The following is a 23027-nucleotide window of genomic DNA, read 5'->3' as shown; positions in this document are numbered from 1 at the left end:
ACTACAGAACAAGCTCTGATTCACAACATTAGTGTCCAAACACAGAAATAAAAGACGGTCTATATATCAGATCAGGATCTGAAGACTATAATAAACACAAATCCAGCTGTAGAGCATCAGATCTCACAGTCAGCTCAAAACAATGATGTGCAGGACACCACTGATGATCTTTATGATTGTGAAGGAGAGGAATGAAGAGCTTCTCTCTCGTGAACACGCTGCTGGAAAAGATTCTTCTGTGTGTTTCAGGAAAAGATCATCAGTAGTTTAGTGCTCGAGCGCTGCTCAACAATGTCAGAGACACGGCTTCAGATCCACAACAAACCTGCTCCTTCTCATTTACTCATTTATCTGTTGATTTCTTGAATTAATGCAGAGATTTGTGTGAATTCTGCAGTTCTGAAACACCTTGATTGATGATTCACCTTCATTCATTCAGCAAATAAATCCATGCACTGAACAGATGACACTGTTAATGACTTGATGTGAAGTAAACCAGCTTTTCTTGATTTTATGGCAAGAATACAGTGAAATACGGTCTAAATCTGATGCAGTGCTGTGTAGCGTACAGTAAAACATAAGCACATGCACACAGGTTTGAGATTTACTGCTGCTTGAATTTGTTCTGAATAACAAACACAGAACTTCAGACGTGCTCGGTTTACTTCACTGCAAAATATGATTTTCTTAGGATTTTTGTCTTGTTTTCTAGAACAAATATCAAATTTTTAGGCCTACTTTAAATGCAGTGTGCAACTAAAAATGCCGAAACTGACTGGGAAATCTTAATCTTGCTGGAATTTTAATTATAAACAAACAGAAATACAGCTCATTCTGAAACAGAGACTAATATTTTGAAATGTCTGCTTTTCTATCGCTGGCTGCTCCTTCAGAAAGATGAGGGAGATAAAATATACATCTTACAGCCATCAACCATCATCATAGAATCAATATCTAAACACTCCTGAATCGAGATCAATTTACTTGAGAAGCAAAATGATTTCAGATTTTAAATCTTGTTTTTGGAAATATGCTGCAGCGCCCGGGGAGCAGTTGGGGGTTCAGTGCCTTGCTCAGGAATGCGAATGTGAATCTCACAGTGTGGGAGATCTCAGGTTCTGATATCCTTGATTGATAAAGAAACACACACACACACACACACGCACACACACACACGCACACACACACACACACACGCACACACACACACACGCACACACACACGCACACACACACACGCACACACACACGCACACACACACGCACACACACACACACACACAAACACACACACTCCACTACTCCGTACATATTAATACAGATTGAAATAACACTAAAGCTAAGCTGTGTAATGAATAGTGTTATTAAATAGATTTGCATGAACTTTTACATAAGACATTAAAAATACTGACTGTGTAAAAGTTTTTTTTTTTCTTTTTGAATGAGGCTTTAAATTATTTATTACTTTTTTTTTTGACATTTTAAATCTCAGTCTAATGATTCATCACACATTGATTTGTTTTTTCTCTTTACTAATGGATTCACAGCTAAACTGATCTGATCTGAGAGAGTGAAGAGTGTGTCATTGTTCTCTACAGGTTGAGAGGTTGTGACGTCACAGATGAAGGTTGTTCTGCTCTGGCTTCAGCTCTGAGATCAAACCCCTCACACCTGAGAGAACTGGATCTGTCTGTGAATAAAATAAGAGATTTGGGAGTGAAGCGACTCTGTGCTGGACTGGAGGATCCTCGCTGTAAACTGGAGAAACTGGGGTAAGATTATATATGACACACTGTAAAATATTTGTGAAGTGAAAAACACATCACCCAGAAAGCCAGAAAACACAATAGTTGTATCAAGAGACAGAGATACAGAAAGTAAAACATTGTGTGTCTTTGTTTCTTGTTCATGTGTGGACTTCTGTGTTCATGTTAAAGCTGTTTCTGCATTAGCAACACCTTTAAATGGATTCTGTTACACTAAGTGCTAATAGCTCGTCTTGTTAGCAAAGGATTGACTGTTAGCAGACAAAATGACTAAAGAAACCAGTCAGATAAGTGAGAGAGTAAGAACAGTGGGCTTTTGAGGAGACCGACCCGAGTACAAATCTGCATTTCTTCTCATTTACTCCAGTGTATATTAGCTCAGAGAGGTGTTTATATTAAAGAAAACATAAGAAAATATTCAAAACACGGAAATAAAACGTCTAACATGTATAATTAAATATATATGTGTTGTCCTCGTGTTGATCAGATGTTCTGGAGAATCAATCACATGCAGCTCATATTGTTCCCAAACTCAGAAGCGTGAGTCTCTTCCTGCAGCTTCAAGAACAGCTTTACTGATCAGCAGCTTCAGTGTGATTAGGAGCAGGTGTAGGGGGCTTTAGGAAGAGACACAAGGAAGGACACTAGAAGACACCATCTGTTTATAATCAACAGAATCAGAGAAAGAATATGTTATTACCTACTGTTCTGTAAAGCACTGCAGTACATTGAGGTGTGAGTACTATCTGCAAGTATGAATAATATCTCACAGTGTAGGTGACCTGCATGATGATTGAAATCGCACAAATAGTCTTCAGCTATTTCCTAAATAAACTGTGAAAGGAAATATCTGCTGGACAGTTAAAGCGTTCAAATCATTCAAAGCGACAAACACGAGCAGAATCAGCTCTGAAACGTGTTTCTCGACCCGGTGACTTTTAATGAATGACGGTGAGAATCTGAGATTGGTAATGCTGTCATAAATTCACAACGGTTGTGCTGTAATTATATAATAGACTGTCTCTAGCTGATCACATGCCTGTATTTGGTTAAAAATCCTGACAGTGTAATAAAGATTTTTTTATTTTCTTTTTGAATGAGGCTTTAAATGATTTATGATCATTTTTGTTTTCTTTGACATTTTAAATCTCAGTCCAGTGATTCATCACACATTGATTTGTTCTTTCTCTTTACTAATGGATTCACAGCTAAACTGATCTGATCTGAGAGAGTGAAGAGTGTGTCATTGTTCTCTACAGGTTGAGATATTGTGACGTCACAGATGAAGGTTGTTCTGCTCTGACTTCAGCTCTGAGATCAAACCCCTCACACCTGAGAGAACTGAATCTGTCTTGGAATAAAATAAGAGATTTGGGAGTGAAGTGTCTCTGTGCTGGACTGGAGGATCCTCGCTGTAAACTGGAGAAACTGTGGTAAGATTATATATGACACACTGTAAAATATTTGTGAAGTGAAAAACAAAAACAAAACTATATCAGAAAGGAGTGAATGGATTCAGACGGTGATGTATAAACTGCGCTTCAGACTGAAAGCTGTTGAAAAAACATCTTCGTCACATGTACTTTTATATTACATGCACATAATATTAATAGCAATAACACTCAAAATTACTTTATTGTAATTCTACATACCTCCGCGCCAGCTTTGTGCTTTCATTGATGGTATATTATTAATTTGTTTTGTAATACTTTGTTCATAATCATACTATTAAAATACTGAGAACAAAAATAAACACACATTAACATGTTCATAATTGTATGTATTTATGATGTTTAGTATCCTGAATCTCTCCTGATCAGTGTTTTGAGCTCAGATAAGATGATCGTAGAGCGTCCTCAGACGACCGTTAATGATAATCAGAATGAATACGCTGTGATTAACAAATCTATTTTAAATTATCCACCACATTATCATCATTTTTGTAAGTTAACAGTGATGTCACCTCAGTAAATTAGTAAAATATTAAACTGAGTTATTGCCTACATAATATAATTTAATATAAAGTATGAAATAAACGTTAAAGCAGAAATAATAAAGATGTAAACAGCATCTCTCCTTCAAACTCGCTCGCTCCCGCTCTCTCTTCCAGCTCACCACTACTCCGCATTGCATTGTGGGAAATAGCGTACATTGGTTACACTCAAAATCAGAATGAATTGTGGGTAAAAAGTAGTGAACGAAATAGAGAATGAAGTAGTTCACTCGGTATTCGGACACCCGATATAGTGCACTAGATAGTGGATAGGGAGCAGTTTCAGACACAGATATTAAATCAGACAAAATGTAAACATTAGGTATTGTTTGTGAATGGAATACTTGCTACTGATTGGATGAGACAACTGTCAATCAAGAGACAGAGATACAGAAAGTAAAACATTGTGTGTCTTTGTTTCTTGTTCATGTGTGGACTTCTGTGTTCATGTTAAAGCTGTTTCTGCATTAGCAACACCTTTAAATGGATTCTGTTACACTAAGTGCTAATAGCTCGTCTTGTTAGCAAAGGCTTGACTGTTAGCAGACAAAATGACTAAAGAAACCAGTCAGATAAGTGAGAGAGTAAGAACAGTGGGCTTTTGAGGAGACCGACCCGAGTACAAATCTGCATTTCTTCACATTTACTCCAGTGTATATTAGCACAGAGAGGTGTTTATATTAAAGAAAACATAAGAGAATATTCAAAACATGGAAATAAAACATCTAACATGCACACACACACACACACACACACACACACACACACACACACACACACACACACACACACACACACACACACAGACACACACACACACAGAGACACACACACACACACACACACACACACACACAGAGACACACACACACACACACAGACACACACACACACACACACTTACAGACACATAACGGTTCACTTACTCACACACACAAAAAATAAAAATGCTTAGAGACAGAAAAGTTACAGTGAAAATGTCTTTGTGTTTCTAAGTAATCAGAATCCACAGCTTCACTATTATTAGAGAAACACTGCACAGACAGACAGGAATAATTTACTGTAATCACTCTCTCACGAATGCATTCAAATAAATGTAATTGTACTGTGCTTCTCTGTATCTGATTTAATAACCGATAAAATAACTGATGAAGATGTAGCCTACTATTCTTTCATCCTTGCTAACAAAATTTGCTTCAACTTCAAAAAGCTGCAGTGACAGATTTAACTTTTAATTCTGATAACCTTTAAATCATTTAATGCACACTTAGCCTAATTAAATTCATTTTTTTGGTTATCATCATTATTATCATCATCATCATCATTATTATTATAACTATACATTCATTCATTCCTTCAATTATAAACTCAACAGCATAAGGTGAAAATAACTATATACATAAGTGAGTGGAAAGGGCAAGTGAATACATGAATCTTTGACACTTTTCTCCATTGACTTGCAGAATATTTTCTGTGATGTTACTGTTAGACAGTGCTGAGAAGATAATAATTTACAGTTTACAGGTTACTCTATTTAAAATGTAATAAGTAGTGTAACTATTTCAATTGCTTTATTAAAGTAATGTAACAGATTACATTTGATTGTTTTTCTAAATGTAAAATATTTTCATCTGTAAAAGCAGGCAGGGTTAAGCTTACAGTAGAACTCAACACTGATTATTGGCAGACTTTCAAAAGCCTTTATCACTTAAATTAAGATCATAATCATTTAATTTTAAACCACAGACACCACAAAATTAGACTTTAACACCTTTTTACTTTGAGATCAATCTGATTCTGGTTAAATTCTGATCATTCTGGTTAAATACAGGTTTAAAATCATAAGAAATAGTTTGATAGCTATGATACTGTTTTTAAAATCAGATCTTTTCACAGCTGTGACAGGAAACACTGGCATCTAGTCATGGGCCGGTATGAGATTTAGACAGTATGATAACCTTAAGCAACAATATCACGGTATCTCTGTATTGTTGTTACAGCTCTGAAATGTGTTATTTTTAAATGACTGGGTAAATGAGATATTCTGGAGGACACATAAGATTGAACCAGTGAGTTTAAGGATGTTGGTGCCGTGCCAGTGGTCGTCTTGTAGACAAGCATCAGTACCTTGAATTTGATGCGAGCGGCTACTGGTAGCAGTGTAACCTGATGAGGAGAGGAGTAACGTGAGCTGTTTTTGGCTCATTGAAGACAACCCTCGCTGCTGCATTCTGGATCAGTTACAGAGGCTTGATAGTACATGCAGGAAGAGCCAGGAGAGCATTACAATAGTCCAGTCTGGAGAGAACAAGAGCTTGGACAAGAAGTTGTGTGGCTTGCTCTGACAGGAAGGGTCTAATCTTCCTAATGTTGTATAAGACTTGACTGTTAGCAGACAAAATGACTAAAGAAACCAGTCAGATAAGTGAGAGAGTAAGAACAGTGGGCTTTTGAGGAGACCGACCCGAGTACAAATCTGCTTTTCTTCTCATTTACTCCAGTGTATATTAGCTCAGAGAGGTGTTTATATTAAAGAAAAGTGTGATTAGGAGCAGGTGTAGGGGGCTTTAGGAATATAGGGTGGTGATGGCGCAGTGGATAAGACACATGCCTTTGGTGTGAGAGACTCAGGTTCGAATCCACTATAAGACACCAATGTGTCCCTGAGCAAGACACTTGAAAAAGTGAAGTGACATTCGGCCAAGTATGGTGACCCATACTCAGAATTTGTGCTCTGCATTTAACCCATCCGAAATGCACACACACAGAGCAGTGAACACACACACACACTGTGAGCACACACCCGGAGCAGTGGGCAGCCATTTATGCTGCGGCGCCCGGGGAGCAGTTAGGGGTTCGGTGCCTTGCTCAAGGGCACCTCAGTCGTGGTATTGAGGGCGGTGAGAGAACTGTACATGTACTCCCCCCACCCACAATTCCTGCCGGCCCGGGACTCAAACCCACAACCCTTCGATTGGGAGTCCGATTCTCTAACCACCAGGCCACGACTTCCCCTAAAAAAATTATTTTATATAGCGCTTTCAACAGACCACATGGCCATCCAAAGCGCTTTACAATTTTGCCTTACATTCACCCATTCACACACCGACTGCGGTGTCAGCCATTCAAGGCGCCATCCAGCTCATCGGGAGCAGCTGGGGTTAGGTGTCTTGCTCAAGGACACCTCGACACTTGGTCAGGTGGAGCCGGGGATCGAACCACCAACCTTCCGGTTTGTAGACAACCTACATGAACCACTGAGCCACTGCCGCCCGCAGTGCTTAACCCCTAGTTGCTCCAGAGGTGTGCGACCTCTGACATATATAGCAATTGTAAGTCGCTTTGGATAAAAGTGTCAGCTAAATGAATAAATGTAAATGTAGACATAAGGAAGGACACTAGAAGACAGCATCTGTTTATAATCAATAGAATCATAGAAATAATATGTTACTACATACTGCCACAATTTACAGTAAGTATGAATAATATAATATCTCATTTTTTTATATATCGGCATCGGCCGATATCCGTGTTTAGTAGCGCCGATTTAAAGTCAGGCACGTCGGTGGGCAGCCCCGTGTTATTGGTGTGGTGGAAAGTGCTGCTGCTGCATGTGAAGCACCCCAAGCTAAAACTTTTGAAAGGTTCAACAACAGTCCTGGGAGATAAAGGCAGTCAGAGAATCTCACTCTGTAAATGGGGTGGAGAAGTTGTCAGCTCTTACAAACACTGCAGCGTGATTGAGGGCTCCGTTACTCCACCCCACTCACAGACAGCACCGTGCTCGGTAGTGGTGGGCGATACTGCAAAATTTGGTATCGATCCGATACCAAATACATATAGGGTCAGTATCGCCGATACCGATACCAATACGATACTTTTTACTTAAAAAAAAAAAAAAAAAAAAAAACTTGTGTAGGGGAGTGCAGTAGGTCTGTCATTATTTCTGAGGTGGATGAAAGATCAATTATTTAGGCAATATTTTTTATTAATTTATTGAAGTCCACAAAATAATTAGTTATTAGGCACTGTAGAATTAAACACGATCAATTAATAACCTTAATGCTGCAAAATGCGTCTGCAGCGGTATTATTATTATGTGCAAAAGCCACTTGGAAAAAAAAGCTTTCTCACCCGAATTAAAGGGGTTTTAGTCTGAATAAAATGCTAGTAGCAGGACTGTAAAATGAATAGATGTGATTATGATCATTTGATAAAATGAAGAGAGCGCACCATACGTTGGAGATCATTTTACTTTGTTGACTGTTTCCCGTGAAGGAGACCGCTGAATGCGCCTCTTTAAATGGTTTCGTGGTGCTCGTTGTTGTATTTTAAAACGCATCTGCGATGTTTTCAGATGACACACTATAGTAGTGGTGCAACGGATCATCATTGATCAATATCTTCGGTTCGGCACACACGTGACCCGCGGATTGATTTATGAAAAAAAAAAAAAAGTTGCGCATGTTTAGTCCACACTCAGTGGTCATGACGAGCGGAGGAACGGAGGAGCTTGAACGCCCCGCGCATTTTGGCTTCCCTGTCAGATATAATGATGAAGAAAAGAGGTTAGAGTGAAAAGATTGTGCCAGATCTTTATGAACAGGAGAAGAAAACAGTTGTGGATGAACTATCCCGAGCATCCTCTGTTGCGCTCACGACAGAAGGGTGGACGTCCAGGGGGACGGAGAGCTCTGTGATGATAACTGCTCACTTCATCACAGCACACTGGAAGATGAGAAGTCCGGCTATTATGTTAAAAAGAAGATATTATGCCAGTTGCACTTTAAGTTGATTTCATATATTTTAATTTAATAATTTAATGTTAATTAAAAAAAAAGACAAAACGTATGTTTATTTGTCTTGGCCTTTTTTTTTCTTTACGTTTTTTTTTTTTTTTTTTTTTGCTGATTCGGAAAATGATCCGATCCATACGAGGACGAGCGAGCGCGAGTTTGACTAGATGTATTTGGAGGTTATTGCTCACGTCTCGTTCTGCACATATCCAAATGTTTCCATATTCGCAATGTATCTGAATGTTAAACTATAATTTAAAAAAAAAAAAATTTTTAATGTAAACTAGACGGAAAGATCATCCTCTTCACATGAGCAAAAACCTCCTTGGCATAACAGCAGAGTGGACCATTATACTACGGTCTATTTAAACTGACCAGTGTAACCTTTTATGTGTTTGGTTGACTGTACTTTATTTTAATAATGAACAGACTGCGATGTACGTTTGTAATTAGAATGCACTTTAGATGTTCTGTGTCATTTATACCAAACACAAATGTTGCTGGTTGCTAGTGTGTTTGCAGCACTACTGTTATTTATTTTTTATATATTTAATTTTTTATATTTTTCAGTTTAATTGATTTTGATTAAAATTGTATTATTATTATATTTAAGTTTACATTTATGTTCCAACAAACTTGAAAAATTCTACTTGATAAATGCTCTAAAACTTTTATGTAAATGATTGACTTATATATATATATATAATTACCTGTGTCAGTTTATTGATTTGTTTGGTTAACTTTGGATACATTTTTTTATTTTAATACCGTGCGGTGCACAAAATTAAGATTCGAGAGATGGTTCAAGTCAGTGCTCAATAGATGATGATAAGTTTAGAAATGTTGTGCATCCACTTATTATTAGTGTGATATTTTAGCATGCAAATGAAGGGGAAAACTTCAAGATATCGGCAGCACATATCGGCCATCGGCTGACCCTGACCTCTAAACATCGGCATCGGCTATAGAAAAACCCATATCGGTCGATCTCTAGTTAGGATCCCCACTGAAACGTGTTTCTCGACCCGGTGACTTTTAATGAATGACGGTGAGAATCTGAGATTGGTAATGCTGTCATAAATTCACAACGGTTGTGCTGTAATTATATAATAGACTGTAGTGTGAGGCACTCCATGTCTGCTGTTACTGTACTGTTTCTGGTTCTGATTCACTGTTAGTGCTGCGCTTGGTTTGAGACGCTTTCATTTACATTTGGGAACACAACATTCATCATTAGAAACATTTATAAATCTGTTGTTCTTTACAAAGAAGTTTCAGTGTCACATAATCCTTCAGAAATCATTCAGATTTACTGCTCAAGAAACATTTCTGATTATTACCAATGTTAGAAACAGTTTTGCTGCTTAATATTTTTGTGGAAACTATGATACTACTCCAACATTTGTATAAGATTTAAAAAAAGAGAGAAATTAATAATTGTATTCATAATTCATGAAAGTGACAAAAAGTGAGTGAAGGCATTTAAAATGATTTCTATTTAATAAATACATTAACCAATTTAATTAATATATTGATAAATGCAAATAAATGCTGTTCATTAAACTTTTAATTTATCAAAAATTAAGTGCATCATCATTTCCACACAAAATATGAAGCAGCAAAATGTTCAACATTGATAATAAACAGAAATGTTTCTTGAGATTAAAATAAATTGTAATGATTTCTAAAATATCATGTGACACTGAAAACTGGAATAATGATGAAGAACATTCTGCTTTGCAGAATCACAGGAATAACATTACATTTTATATTAAAATTGAAAACATTTTTTTTTTGTATTTGTAATAATATTTCACAATATTTATTTTATTTTACTTTATTTTGATTAAATAAATTCGGTCTTGATGAGCAGAAGATAGTTATTTCAAAAACATTAATAATTTTAATGTTTCCAAACTTTTGGCAGGTACTTTAATAATAATAACAATTCTATATACTTCACTATAATATATTATAGTACTTTATTATAATATATTATTATATTGTTGTCATGATTATTAAATTCTGCTTTTTATTTTTTACAGGACAGTATATATTTTTACAATATAAGATATATCTTTTAATGTGGTAAAATACATATTTTTAATAATGAGTGCTGGGGGCGTGGTCAGATCTTCCTTCTTTGTTGTCTCTAGTTGATCACATGACTGTATTTGGTTAAAAATCCTGACAGAGTAATAAATAATTTTTACTTTCTTTTTGAATGAGGCTTTTATGATTTATGATCATGTTTTTTTGTTGTTGTTCTTTGACATTTTAAATCTCAGTCCAGTGATTCATCACACATTGATTTGTTCTTTCTCTTTACTAATGGATTCACAGCTAAACTGATCTGATCTGAGAGAGTGAAGAGTGTGTCATTGTTCTCTACAGGTTGAGAGATTGTGGCGTCACAGATGAAGGTTGTTCTGCTCTGACTTCAGCTCTGAGATCAAACCCCTCACACCTGAGAGAACTGGATCTGACTGGGAATAAAATAAGAGATTTGGGAGTGAAGCGTCTCTGTGCTGGACTGGAGGATCCTCGCTGTAAACTGGAGAAACTGGGGTAAGATCACTCAAACCTGTGACCTGTGGTCAGGGCTGGACTGGGGTTAAAATTCAGCTCTGGACAAATCCAGCCCATCTGACCCACGAGTTCCTCCATGAATGTTTTACTGGGTGACAGGGCCTTTAATTGGAGCAAATAATAATAGATATTACTGAATTCATGACAAATATAACAAACTTAATAATGTATTTGTGTCACACAGAAATGCACTTGACAGTAAAGCATTGATTTTGAGCTAGAATGCAGGAAATCTATTGAGAAATAAATTCTGTCATCATTTCCTCACCCTCATGTCAATCCAAACCTGTGTGAATTAGTTTCTTCTGTAGAACACAACAGATATTTTGTAGAAACCATTACCAAACCATTTCTTGAATTTCTGAAATGATCTTCTTTTATGTTCCACAGAAGAAAGAAATTGATACAGGTTTGAAATGACACGATGTTGAGAAAATGACAATTTACATTTTTGGGTGAACTGTCCTTTTAAGAACTTATTTACTGGTTATATTTAATATTTAAGTAGACTAATAACAGTGACATTTATAATAAATACATCTCTATTGTACAGTGTTAATAACTGCAAGTTAAATTACTATGGTGATGAATTTACAAGTCTATGTTTTGTCATTTTCCAGTTGACCTCGTCATGAAGTTTAGATTGTGGTGTGTGTTTTCAGCCAGCATCACTACAGAAGCTTTAATGTTCTCATATCACACGACTGTAAAACACAATTCTGTGTCACATCTGAATGGATCAAGACACTTGTGTTGTTGATCACTTTACTCCTGATGACCAGTACATCCCTGTCTGTGGGTCACAAGTCAGACTCTCTGACCATTAGACCACGACTGCCCCATATAGATGATTGATAGATTAGAAATATTAGACAGAATGGAAGGTTAAATGAGTTTGAATGGTCTAGAAATAGAACATAGAATGGCAGCTAAATGGAGTCTAAAGACCTTCAGTTTGTTTACATTTGAATTTTGACAGTTGGAGTTTGAATAGTCTTGGCTCATCTGAACATTTCGTCAATGTAAGTCTGTGGGATATTGATGATTTTTAATCTTCATTTTTAGGTAAACTGTAAATCGTAATTAGAGGAGCAAGTGACTGTTTCTCCAGACAGATCTGTGCTTATATCACTATGAAACAATATCTCACATTCAGCTCTGTGTGTCTGTTCAGTCCTGAAGCACATGACAGTTTCAAACAGCAGCATTGAGCATCAACATGCAGAAATCTCATTCTATCAGCAGCAGTTTGTGGCAATGATTGTCATTATATCTCCTCTCCTGCTCTGAGACCAGAGTCAATAACAAACTACACACACTTCAACTACAATTAACACTGTGACATTGTTCTCTACAGGTTGAGTTATTGTGACGTCACAGATGAAGGTTGTTCTGCTCTGACTTCAGCTCTGAGATCAAACCCCTCACACCTGAGAGAACTGAGTCTGTTTGGGAATAATCTAGGAGAATCAGGAGTGAAGTTACTCTCTGATCTGAAAGATGATCCACGTTATAAACTGGAGACATTACACTACTGTGAGTATATTAGTATTTAAATCTTTTAAAATGGCCAAAGTTAAGTAACAGACATATTTGGAGAATATAAGATAATAATTCAGCTTCTCTTTAGTTTCTGTTCTTTAAACTGTTTACATCTGTGATGATCTATGAATATATGAATATGTTCATCTCCTCCAGTGTCTCTGTGTGTAAATGATAAAGAGAGAGTTGTTGATCATTCACTGTTATTAATCTATGATCAGTTGTTCATCAGATCAGAGTATGTGAGCGGAGTGGAGCGTCAACAATTTCTCCTCCGCGCTCCGATCATTTAATTATCACTCCGCTCCGCTCCACTCTACACTCACTGATATCAGAAACACCGCTCCACCTTCACTCCACGTCTAAAGTATTTCAGTATGTGTGAAATTACACACTTCAACTTCTGTTCATAACTTAAATTAAACAAATAAATGAATTGTACTCGTGACGGAGCGGTGCTGGAGCGCTCTTGGAGCGAGTGAAAACCACGACGCTCTGACTTTTAAAAGATCCGCTCCTCGCTCCAGTCAAAATCACACGCTCCACTCCGCGCTCCGCTCACATACTCTGATTCATATCTCTGACTGTAATATGAATATACTGTGTGTTTCTGAGCTGGATCTGCTGATGTGATGTGACAGCAGTAATGTCTCATACTCATATCTGACTGTCTGTGTGTTTTATTGTAGGACTCTCAGTATTTAGACGTCAGTTCAGTTTCCTCAGGATCAGCTGATGGTGAATAAGAGCCGCTACAGGAATCAGTGATGTGAAGTTAAATGAATGCATGGAAGTGTAATGTGTGGAGCAGTGTTGATGAACAGAAGAAACAAGCTTCAAGGAAACTAAACTAATTCATCAAAATAAGTTTTTATCCAAAGCACATTAAGAAAATAGTTGATTTGTTTATACAGCACTGAAAACCAAGTAAATCAATGTGATATTTTCAGTGATGGGGTTATATCCTGAGCTGTCCAGATTTAATATAGATCATCATAACTGTGTATTCTGAAATTCAGAAATAGACAACTTATCACTTGTACATTTTCTTATATTTTAATCAGGTCTAACATTTAAGTATGTAACCTTTGTATGTGTGACCTTTGTTTTAATCTGACCCGGTTTGCCCCATTCTTCCACAGCACTCACACACACTCAGATTGTGGATGATATTGAAATTTATTTCCCTGCACACAGAGCAGTGGAAAGAAGAGAATTGTGAGTCACGCTAATACAGCTCCATCCACAGCAGTTCTCTCTAGCTCTGCTGTTCTCAGTATAACAGTTTACTCACATTGTTGTACTTTAAACAACAAACAAAAGTAAAGCAATTTTTGAAATGTAATTCCTCCAGGAAATTATACAAACTTTTGCCAATACTCTTTCTAAATGTAATGTTTTGTGATCATATAATATACAGAATACAAAATAATCATCCATTTTATGGTAACCGTAGAATAAAATTAAATTGAAAACATTAAGTAAAACAACGAATTGAGAGCTCTACAAAATACAGTTTGCAATAAACATTCTAAACAAATGTAAATTCTTAAATGCTTTATGAAAACAATTACCTGCACAAAGAGCAGTGGAAAGAAGAGAATTGTGAGTCACGCTAATACAGCTCCATCTGTTCGAGAAATTATTTCAGTTGTTTAGAGAGCACATGGAAAAATGGCGCACATTAAAAGATTATGGAGTTCGTGCAAACAGAAATAAAACTATCAAACTACCCCGAGATAAGAACAGAGAACACACTCTAAAATCAATTAATGTCCACTGTGTGCAATCCCTAACATACATCTTCTAACATTCGATATGAAACCAATATTTTTTACTTTTAATGTGGAGCTGCAACAGAAACGACTCACCCACAGCAGTTCTCTCTAGCTCTGCTGCAGTTCCTTCGAACTCCGTGCGCTATAGCGCCACCAGCGCAGCCAATAGGAAGCACGATCACATTACAGCAGGATTTACTTAAAGAACCCTCATCTATAGTATTTATCCCGTTACATATGTACCGTATTTTCCGGACTATAAGTCACACTTTTTTTCATAGTTTGGCTGGTCCTGCGACTTATAGTCAGGTGCGACTTATTTATCAAAATTAATTTGACATGAACCGAGAGAAATGAACCAAGAGAAATGAACCAATAGAAAACATTACCGTCTACAGCCGCCAGAGGGCGCTCTATGCTGCTCAGTGCTCCTGTAGTCTACACTGAAGACATAGAGTGTTTTCTCTTGGTTCTAAATAAATGCGACTTATACTCAGGTGCGACTTATAGTCTGACAAATACGGTATGTGTTTATTTTTATTAAAAGAGAAGAGGGACTTCCACTTGATATCACCATGAGAAATGTGTGCCCTGCTGTATATTGATTAAAATACACTTCAAAACTCTTATTTTCTAAATTAAATTGACATATTGAGTGTCACCAAGAATTATTTTACTTTTTTAAATTATATATATATATATATATATATATATATATATATATATATATATATATATATATATATATATATATATGTATATGTATTGCGAAGGTAAGAAAACATATGTAAAAGTACCTATTCAAATAAAATGAGAATCAAAGAACATTATCAATTAGAAATGAAATACAGAATATAGACTTAAGGTTCACCAAAATAAATGAAACGCCGGCACAGGTTTATCATCTGAAGAGCTTTGGAGTTCTTTGAGGATGAAATAGCTTGGATATATTTCTGGATTTCTGTTTCAAAAGAAATGAAAAATAGAGGTTAACTGATCAGTTTTGGTGATTAATCAGCACTGATAGTCGATCACTAACTATCGGGTATCGGCTAAAATCCATGCTGATAATGAAGAGTGTAAAGGCCTAAATCCATGATGCACATAGACACCAATCTCAGACTGATAAGGTAAGTTTATATGTTGTTTTTACACATAACATATTAATGGTCCATTGAGCATTTTAACAATGTCCTTACTAAATTTCTGTGTCTTCGCCGCAGGAGAACCCTTGCTGTCTGTGGAAGGTCTGAGAGATCATGGATTAAATCAAAACATTATCATTTTTGTTCTCAAAGGGATTGTGTTCCTTTACTTCAGCCATAAATGAAAATTGTCATAATTTTCTCACCCTCATGTCATTCCAAATCATTTTCATTCCTTAACCCCTTAACTGAACATTGACTTTGTAGTGCATGATCCAAACTTAAATTTTTATAATTCACGAATGAAAATATTTTGTAACATGATATTGATGTACCATTTACATTGTAATGCAATTTCTGTTTTTAGTCGATATATAATTTCTGATGATTTCTAAAATGTGAAATCATTTTCACATCACATCAATCATTCTTTGAAAAAGGCAACAAAGAAGTCTTTCTTTTTTCTTAGAATTTTCTTAGAGTTATAATTTAGATTTTTGAGGGTGCACTCTTGTCATAAATTAATTGATTACTTTTCCTACATAATTTTTTAACAAAAAACATAAAATATATATTTGGTAGTCTTAGACCTTTCCAACGATATATAGTTTGTCAAGATTAGATTAGGTTTAATTGTAATATAGTGAAGTAAATGTAGGCAATTAACAGGTTAATGAATCCAGAGAAAATGGTCAGAGATTCCAAGAAAATATGAAGCAGCACAACCACAACCAACCGTTTTTCTGTGTTTGAAGTGTTGTCCTGTGTCCTGTTTCCCCACATGTACCTGTGGGGAAAGGTTATTATTTTTATTTTATGCTTTGTGTTTTCATGAAATTATTGGTTTAACCTACAGTCCTTACCATTAGTTGTTTGTGTGTGGTAGTCATTTTTATTTAGCTGAATTGAATTCTTTCAGAGCTGACGATAGACCAAACCAAGATTTCATCATAACGGGACAAAAGCAAGACAAGCACAAGAGATGCAATTAAGTTTAATTTATAGTGCCTTTTTTAATTAATTTTTATTGAATTAATATTAGATTATTTGAGGGAGGGAGCACTGGGAAAAATCTTAAGTATTCAATTACAGACTTTCAGAATGACAATTTCAGGAAGGTTTATTAGCATCACAGCTAGGTAAAAAAAACAGTGATGTCTCAATTTTAATCGAACCAATCTCATTTTTACAAACTGGGTAAATCCCAAGGATGGATCGTCTCTTTACAGCTGATGAATGAACAGAACATTATAGCACATCTCTCATCCATTAAACCACAATAGGCTTTGTGCTTTGTTACTTTTGATAAGAAACAAAGTCTTAGATTTGAATTCTGTCCATCTTATCTTGAAATGTCACCAATAAATCTGACTGTGGTGCTCTCTATCTAATGCAGTGACGATCACGCAGTGTGCCTCAGGTCAAGTGAAGCGGCAGCATGCAGCACACTTGAAAGATCACGTCTTCCTCTGTTTTTAACACCAGTTACGGGCTACAGCGCCAAATAAACATGAATGAATGCCAAAGGGTCTGTAAACAGATACAGGACAATTTACTGACATTAATCCTGTCACATGTAATCGCTCAATCAGTGTTTCAGCCGTACTTCAGAGACGTCACAAACAGCTCGTCAACAAGATGTCATGTTTCTCATCAAATCCATATTCAGGGACCATGAACTTGGTATTCAGCTAGAAAATTACTTCTGGAGAGGAGCATTTTGATAAATAAATACACCATATTACATTCATTGTAATGTTTAATCCATATTGTTGTTGTACTTTAGGATAGCTGGTGAAATAATGGCAGTGAGCATTACTCAGGATGGACCTTTTTCATGGAGTGGATTTACAATTTCATTTCTTCCGGGAGATTAATAAAGATGAGCTGACATAACAGATGCAGACCTGCTAGATCTGATTGACAAGGTTTTCTAATTCAACTCAATTCAGATTTGTATATACATCTGTGTAGTGTATGTGTGTGTTACTCCTGGTTTTTATTTCTTTAGATTGAGACTGCAGACACTACAGCCTTGCTTGAGCTTTCTGAAAGAATCGTAGCATGTGGTACACAGGATCCTAACATGTGATGAAAGGAAGACATTGTCAGGTGTAGTATCTGTGATTCTGTCCATCTGACTCTCCTCCTTTCTCTTCAATCCACACATCAGGGTTAGATGTTTTTGGGACATTATACTCATTTGTAGACTCTCATCTGCAGCTTTTACAGGTTTTCCATTGTCATGAGAAAAAATGAAATATCTGATGGCCCTGTCACTGTTTTAAGTGCGGTGGGTTCAGTGAAGCGCAGAGAGAATCACGGATTGTGAACTACTTGCAGGACTTCATTCAAAGCCTTGAAGATGAAGGGAACATCATTACTCTTACTCTTAATACTTAAATCACATCAGTTCAACAACGGACCGGGCATCTGACCAGTCAGAGCAGAGAGGGCTTGTGGAAAAGACTGAAGATTTGGATCACTTCACACTTTTGAATATAAACTTGTTGTAGGAAACCTCTAAAACTATTTTAAAATAGTATATTAGGGGCACTTTAAAAATGTGAGGTATTGTCAGTCCAAGTTCAGAGACTGTTAACACAAGTAATATGAGGCCGGCGGAGAGCAAAAGCACACACTTTGCAAACTCCCGCCAAAGCAAGTTCAGTTCTTTGACAGAGATATTAGGAGCAGTTGAATTCAGCAGATGTTCAAGAGTCCTCAATCCATCTGCACTCAAAGCACATTCAGATTCGGGAACAACAGCTTCAATATCTTCACAGACATCGTAAGTAGCTGCTACGTCCCAGTCTAGATCTGGCTCTTCGATGTCCTGAAGGTATAGCGGTTAAATAGTTAGGAATCCACTTATTACATGAACAGCAGTGTGATGACAGAATAACAAAGACGAGATGTCCGTACTGCAGAACAGCACTTTACATGTCCCTAAACCTACCTGTCTCTACCCCTGGATCTAGATCCATCTCCTCCAACTTTAAATATGTCTTAACCGAGCGTCTCTGCTCGCTGGATCTTGTGTGTTCTGCAGTGAGGGCTACTGACTAAGACAGCATTACCATTCCTCGTATCTCTCAGATCGCTCATTATTTGTGTGCATCATTCCAATCTGCCACATCTGCTCGGGACTTCGATTGTGCTCTGAGGAGAGTGAATGATGAGTCCAGGCTTCTGAACATGTGTCCAAGTCTGCCTGAAGTCTTGGGAGAAAAGTGTAGTGCACACTGAAAAGGTCCTGAATCACTGATCTGTCGAGCAATCCTTCTGCCTCCAGCGAGTGCAGCGTGTCTGAGGACTTGTTGGTGACCGTGATTCTGACATCACGCCAGAGACGCTCAATCCTGTTAGAAACAATACAAAAGAAAAAAAGAAAAAAAAGAAAATCAGGTTGAAAAGCAATGCAGTGAACATTTTTTACCTTATTATTATTACCATTATTAATAAATAATTTTAACCCACATAACACGTCTATCTGGAATAACAGCTGTATTTTGGTGAATATATAATCTCTGTTGATCGATGAGTGCTGGAAGAAAGGCACATGGTCACTTACACATGTTATGGACAACTCAGGAATATATTGAGTTATGATGATATTTGTGGTAAATATAATGTAAGTAGCTCCTCTAAAATGTATGATAAAATAATTAATAATATACCATTGCAGATGATTAAATTACTCAAGGAACAAGTAAAATATTCCACAATATTTCCCAAATTACATGATCTTATGATTGAAAATTTAAACTTTGCTGATACAAAATGTTCTCAAAGATTTTTGAGGAATTGTCTATTATAACTTTGTTTTCCAGGACTAGTAAAGGGATCTTATATATTTTGTCTGAAATTAGAACTGATTTTCTTACATTTCCTGTCAAGCCTGAATGTAAAGAGGTGCATTTTAAAATTATGAATCATATTTATCCTGCAAAGGAATTTTTAAGAGTAAGATTTAATGTTGGGGACTGTAATAGATGCCAATTATGTAATTTGGAGATAGAAACAGTTGAACAGCTGTGTTTTCAGTGTAATTTGGTACAAACCTTCTGGAATGATGCGTTCTGTTGATAAACCAAAGATGATCTGCAAGACTGATAAAGAAAGATAAATTAACTTAGGTTCATGCACGCACATTTACAACTCTTTGAAATAACGGCAGAGAAAACGAAACCGAAAGTAAACTGGAACCGCTCTGACAGACTCTGCACATGCACAACTACGTCACGCGCACATTGATAAGACTGCCCTTACAAACAAAGAAGGAATTTAGTACAGTAAATGTGAGTGGGAACTATTAATTATGTGTTTGTTGGAATGGGACGCTTATCTGTGTTGCGTGCTGTGCTTTTGGGGAGTGCGTGAGTGGCCCTGTCCCAAACGAACACTTCATGTGTCCTCGCGGTCTTACACGCGTGCGCGTGTCCGTTAAGTCCACGAGACCGTAGAGTGTCCCATTTGTCATTTTAGGGATCAGAAGGTGCTCGCGAGCGTCCCCTAGCGGCCGTTATGCGCCTCGATCCACACTTCTGACCCGCACCGGCGCGAGCTCAAACACACTTTACCCGACAGACAAAGATAAACGTTATTAACGTGGCTATTATTCTGGATGTTTGAACATGTTGAAATTGCATATTTACTTTCCGAAAAACGACTTAATCGTGCAGCAGTTGTGTATCACGACTACTGGCTGAGACCACAAGCGAGCTGTTCAGTTATAAAGGTTTTACTGACACCAAGAACGATTTTATGACAACTGATCTTTTGTCTAAATGACCATCTTTGTGGATGTGGTTGTAGTTATTATCTGGCTAATAACAAGAAGCTTTGAGTGAGAGCTAGTAGTTACAGTTTAGCTGCTACACAGCAATTTTACATCAGTGTTAGAGACAGAACTGCTCTTTCTTTTCAATAGAACTGAAGTTACACATGATTTCCAATCGGTTTGGTTTGTTAAAATCATCTTACATTATGATACAGGACATTTCTGGCTTTATAGGAGAAGATGCCAGACTTTTGTGCAGTCTACAGATGCTCCAATCGCCGTCGTCTCAAAACGAGAGCCGGTGGATCACCTTTCACCTGTAAGATATGACAATATTAGGATTATATTTGGGATAATCATTAGTTACTCAGTGGATGTGTGTACAATACAGGTCCTGCTACACAGGAACAGCGGGGATATGATATAATAGTATTACAAGATTGCTGTTGACCCAAAGCTTTTCACAAGTTTGTTTCCACAATCACAGAATGTTTCTTTTCTTCAGGAGTGAGGACTTTGACAGAACGGGGCACAATGTCCGGCTTAAAGATGGTGCTGTGCCAAACATTTTTAACTTTCCAGCTCATCTACAAAGGGTCTGTGTATCACTGACCAACAATAACTCAAGCTGTATAATATTGATATATCAATATGTGATTAAATGTCACTTTAGTTTTTGTTTCTGAAAGTTATATAATGTGTTGTTTATTACAGCACATTAAAGACACTCCAAACATCTTGACTTTATTTTAGCTTTATTTTAGCTTTATTGTAGCAACAAGAAGCACAAGCACCTCTAGAAGAGCGAAAGACAACCGCCAATGGACTTGCATCCCTGTTTTCTCGTGTCCTGTTTTGTCAGGATCATCACAGTAATACAGTATTTGCTTTTGAAGGTTCCTCTGTGTCCTGGGCTTCATCACAAACACTGACACGTTGATGTGGATGGTTCCTGTGCTGATTGAAGGACAGTGATATGTCCGGACCTACAGGTTCAACCAGGATCACTCAGAGCTTCTCTTCAGCTCCATTAGAGCATCCGCTAGGGTTCATCATTTATATTTACCAGACACTGAGGGACACAAAGTGGCAGCAAATGCTTGTATTGATTTCAGTTTGTCGCTCCATAAGTTTTTATGTTATTTGTAAAATGTGTTTTCTGAAGACATACACAGTACCTGAAAGTGTCACAAACCATTTTAAGTATTTAGAAAAATGTCTGTGTTAGACTGAATCTGTTCAGAATTTGTCACCACTGGCACAGTCTGAATTGTGTGATAATGTCATTCAACTTAACTTATGTAGAAAGATCATTCAGAGGTGTTTAGTTCTAGTTGGTCTTTTTTTAAAAGCATAAAACATTTTAAAGCATGGATTAAATATCTGTGTACTATACTCGTATATCTTGTGTTTTTTTTAAGGTGGCTGGAATAACAACCCTAATGCCGTCCAGTTGAAGCACATCTTTAGGAAGCTGATGTTAAACAGAGGCAATGTGACGGCACAGGATGAGTCCCTACCAGCTGTCCTCAACACCTCTTCAAGCCTGTCAGCTGTAGATATGAGGAAAAGATCTTCCATCCCTGTTTGCTGACATTCCTGCCCTAGTACATGACCACATTTACCTTCCCGTCTGCTTCGACGGTCTTGTGGACAACGCTCTCTTGTACATTTCAGGTAAAGACTGACTAAAAGTCGATCATCGTGGTGACAGACACTGAATCTGCCATCAAGGACCAGAGCTATAGTCATAATGCAGTGTCATAAGTACATCTCTGACGTTTATAACAAACCAAACAGTTTGAAAATTGGTAGAAAAAAGTTATGATTATTTAAAAAGTACATGCACCATTAAAACACAATGTTAGAGCAAACAAACTCATGGTTTGTGTAACAGTTAAGTGTTAAGAAGTTAGCGCAATGTTTCTCTTATCAAGTGTCCAGTGTGTTTCAGATATAATCAGTTCTTTAACTCAAATTTAATAAAATTATAGAATTTATGTAATTAGGTTCATTGTGTTATGGACTAATTTTTAATATATGTTTTGTTAATTATCAGTGCTATAGTCTCTTTCACTTTATTCTGTAATGCATTATTGGATTATGCACTGATTTCACATTTCTATAGTGTTGTTCCCATACAGAAGTCACAGAGAGTTAAATATATTTTTAATAAATGGATTTCGATATATTTAAATATCTTAAAATCAAATAGAATCAAATATATTATATATTTATAAATATATATATATATATATATATTTTGAAATATATATATATATATATATATATATATAATATATTTAAATATTTCATTTTGGCTGCTTTTTAATTATATTAAACATATGTAAATATATTTTTATCAGAAATATTTACATATATTTATATCCTTTATATTTAAATACATTAAGATATTAGACTATGTAAAAATATTAATTTGCAATATATGTCCATATAATAATTTCTAATATTTGTTAACATATTACATTTCTGTACATGTAAATATATAAGATTTCTATAAATCCAAATATATTGAAAAAAAATAAAATATTCAATTAAATAAACGTAAACATGTTTCATAGAATATATTCTCGTTTACTCAAACTTTGTCAATAAATTAAATCTCCACACATGA

At 36.4% G+C, this 23027-nt stretch overlaps 1 protein-coding gene and 1 long non-coding RNA gene across 3 annotated transcripts in view; both read left to right on the top strand.

Moving 5' to 3' along the window:
• LOC132095595 (NACHT, LRR and PYD domains-containing protein 12-like) overlaps window positions 1–23027 on the top strand; it is a 594505-nt gene that overhangs the window by 133520 nt on the left and 437958 nt on the right. Inside the window, exons 13-15 of the mRNA XM_059500733.1 lie at window positions 1599–1772; window positions 3026–3199; window positions 10950–11123. Coding sequence (XP_059356716.1) covers window positions 1599–1772; window positions 3026–3199; window positions 10950–11123 — 522 coding nt within the window. The remainder of the gene's footprint in view (window positions 1–1598; window positions 1773–3025; window positions 3200–10949; window positions 11124–23027) is intronic.
• Window positions 16396–21090, top strand: LOC132095605 (uncharacterized). Of its 2 annotated transcripts, none has more exons than XR_009422466.1 (3): window positions 16396–17537; window positions 17621–17721; window positions 20898–21090. It is a non-coding gene; the product is annotated as an uncharacterized LOC132095605 (long non-coding RNA). The 2 variants fall into 2 exon arrangements; XR_009422465.1 differs by lacking the exon at window positions 20898–21090 and having other exon boundaries at window positions 16396–17292; window positions 17396–17537; window positions 17621–18214.

Source organism: Carassius carassius, chromosome 19 (genome assembly GCF_963082965.1).
Source record: "Carassius carassius chromosome 19, fCarCar2.1, whole genome shotgun sequence".
NCBI classification, from domain to species: Eukaryota; Metazoa; Chordata; class Actinopteri; order Cypriniformes; family Cyprinidae; genus Carassius; species Carassius carassius.
Note: the sequence above shows the minus strand (reverse complement) of the source record. Positions and strands in the feature narration are given on the sequence as shown.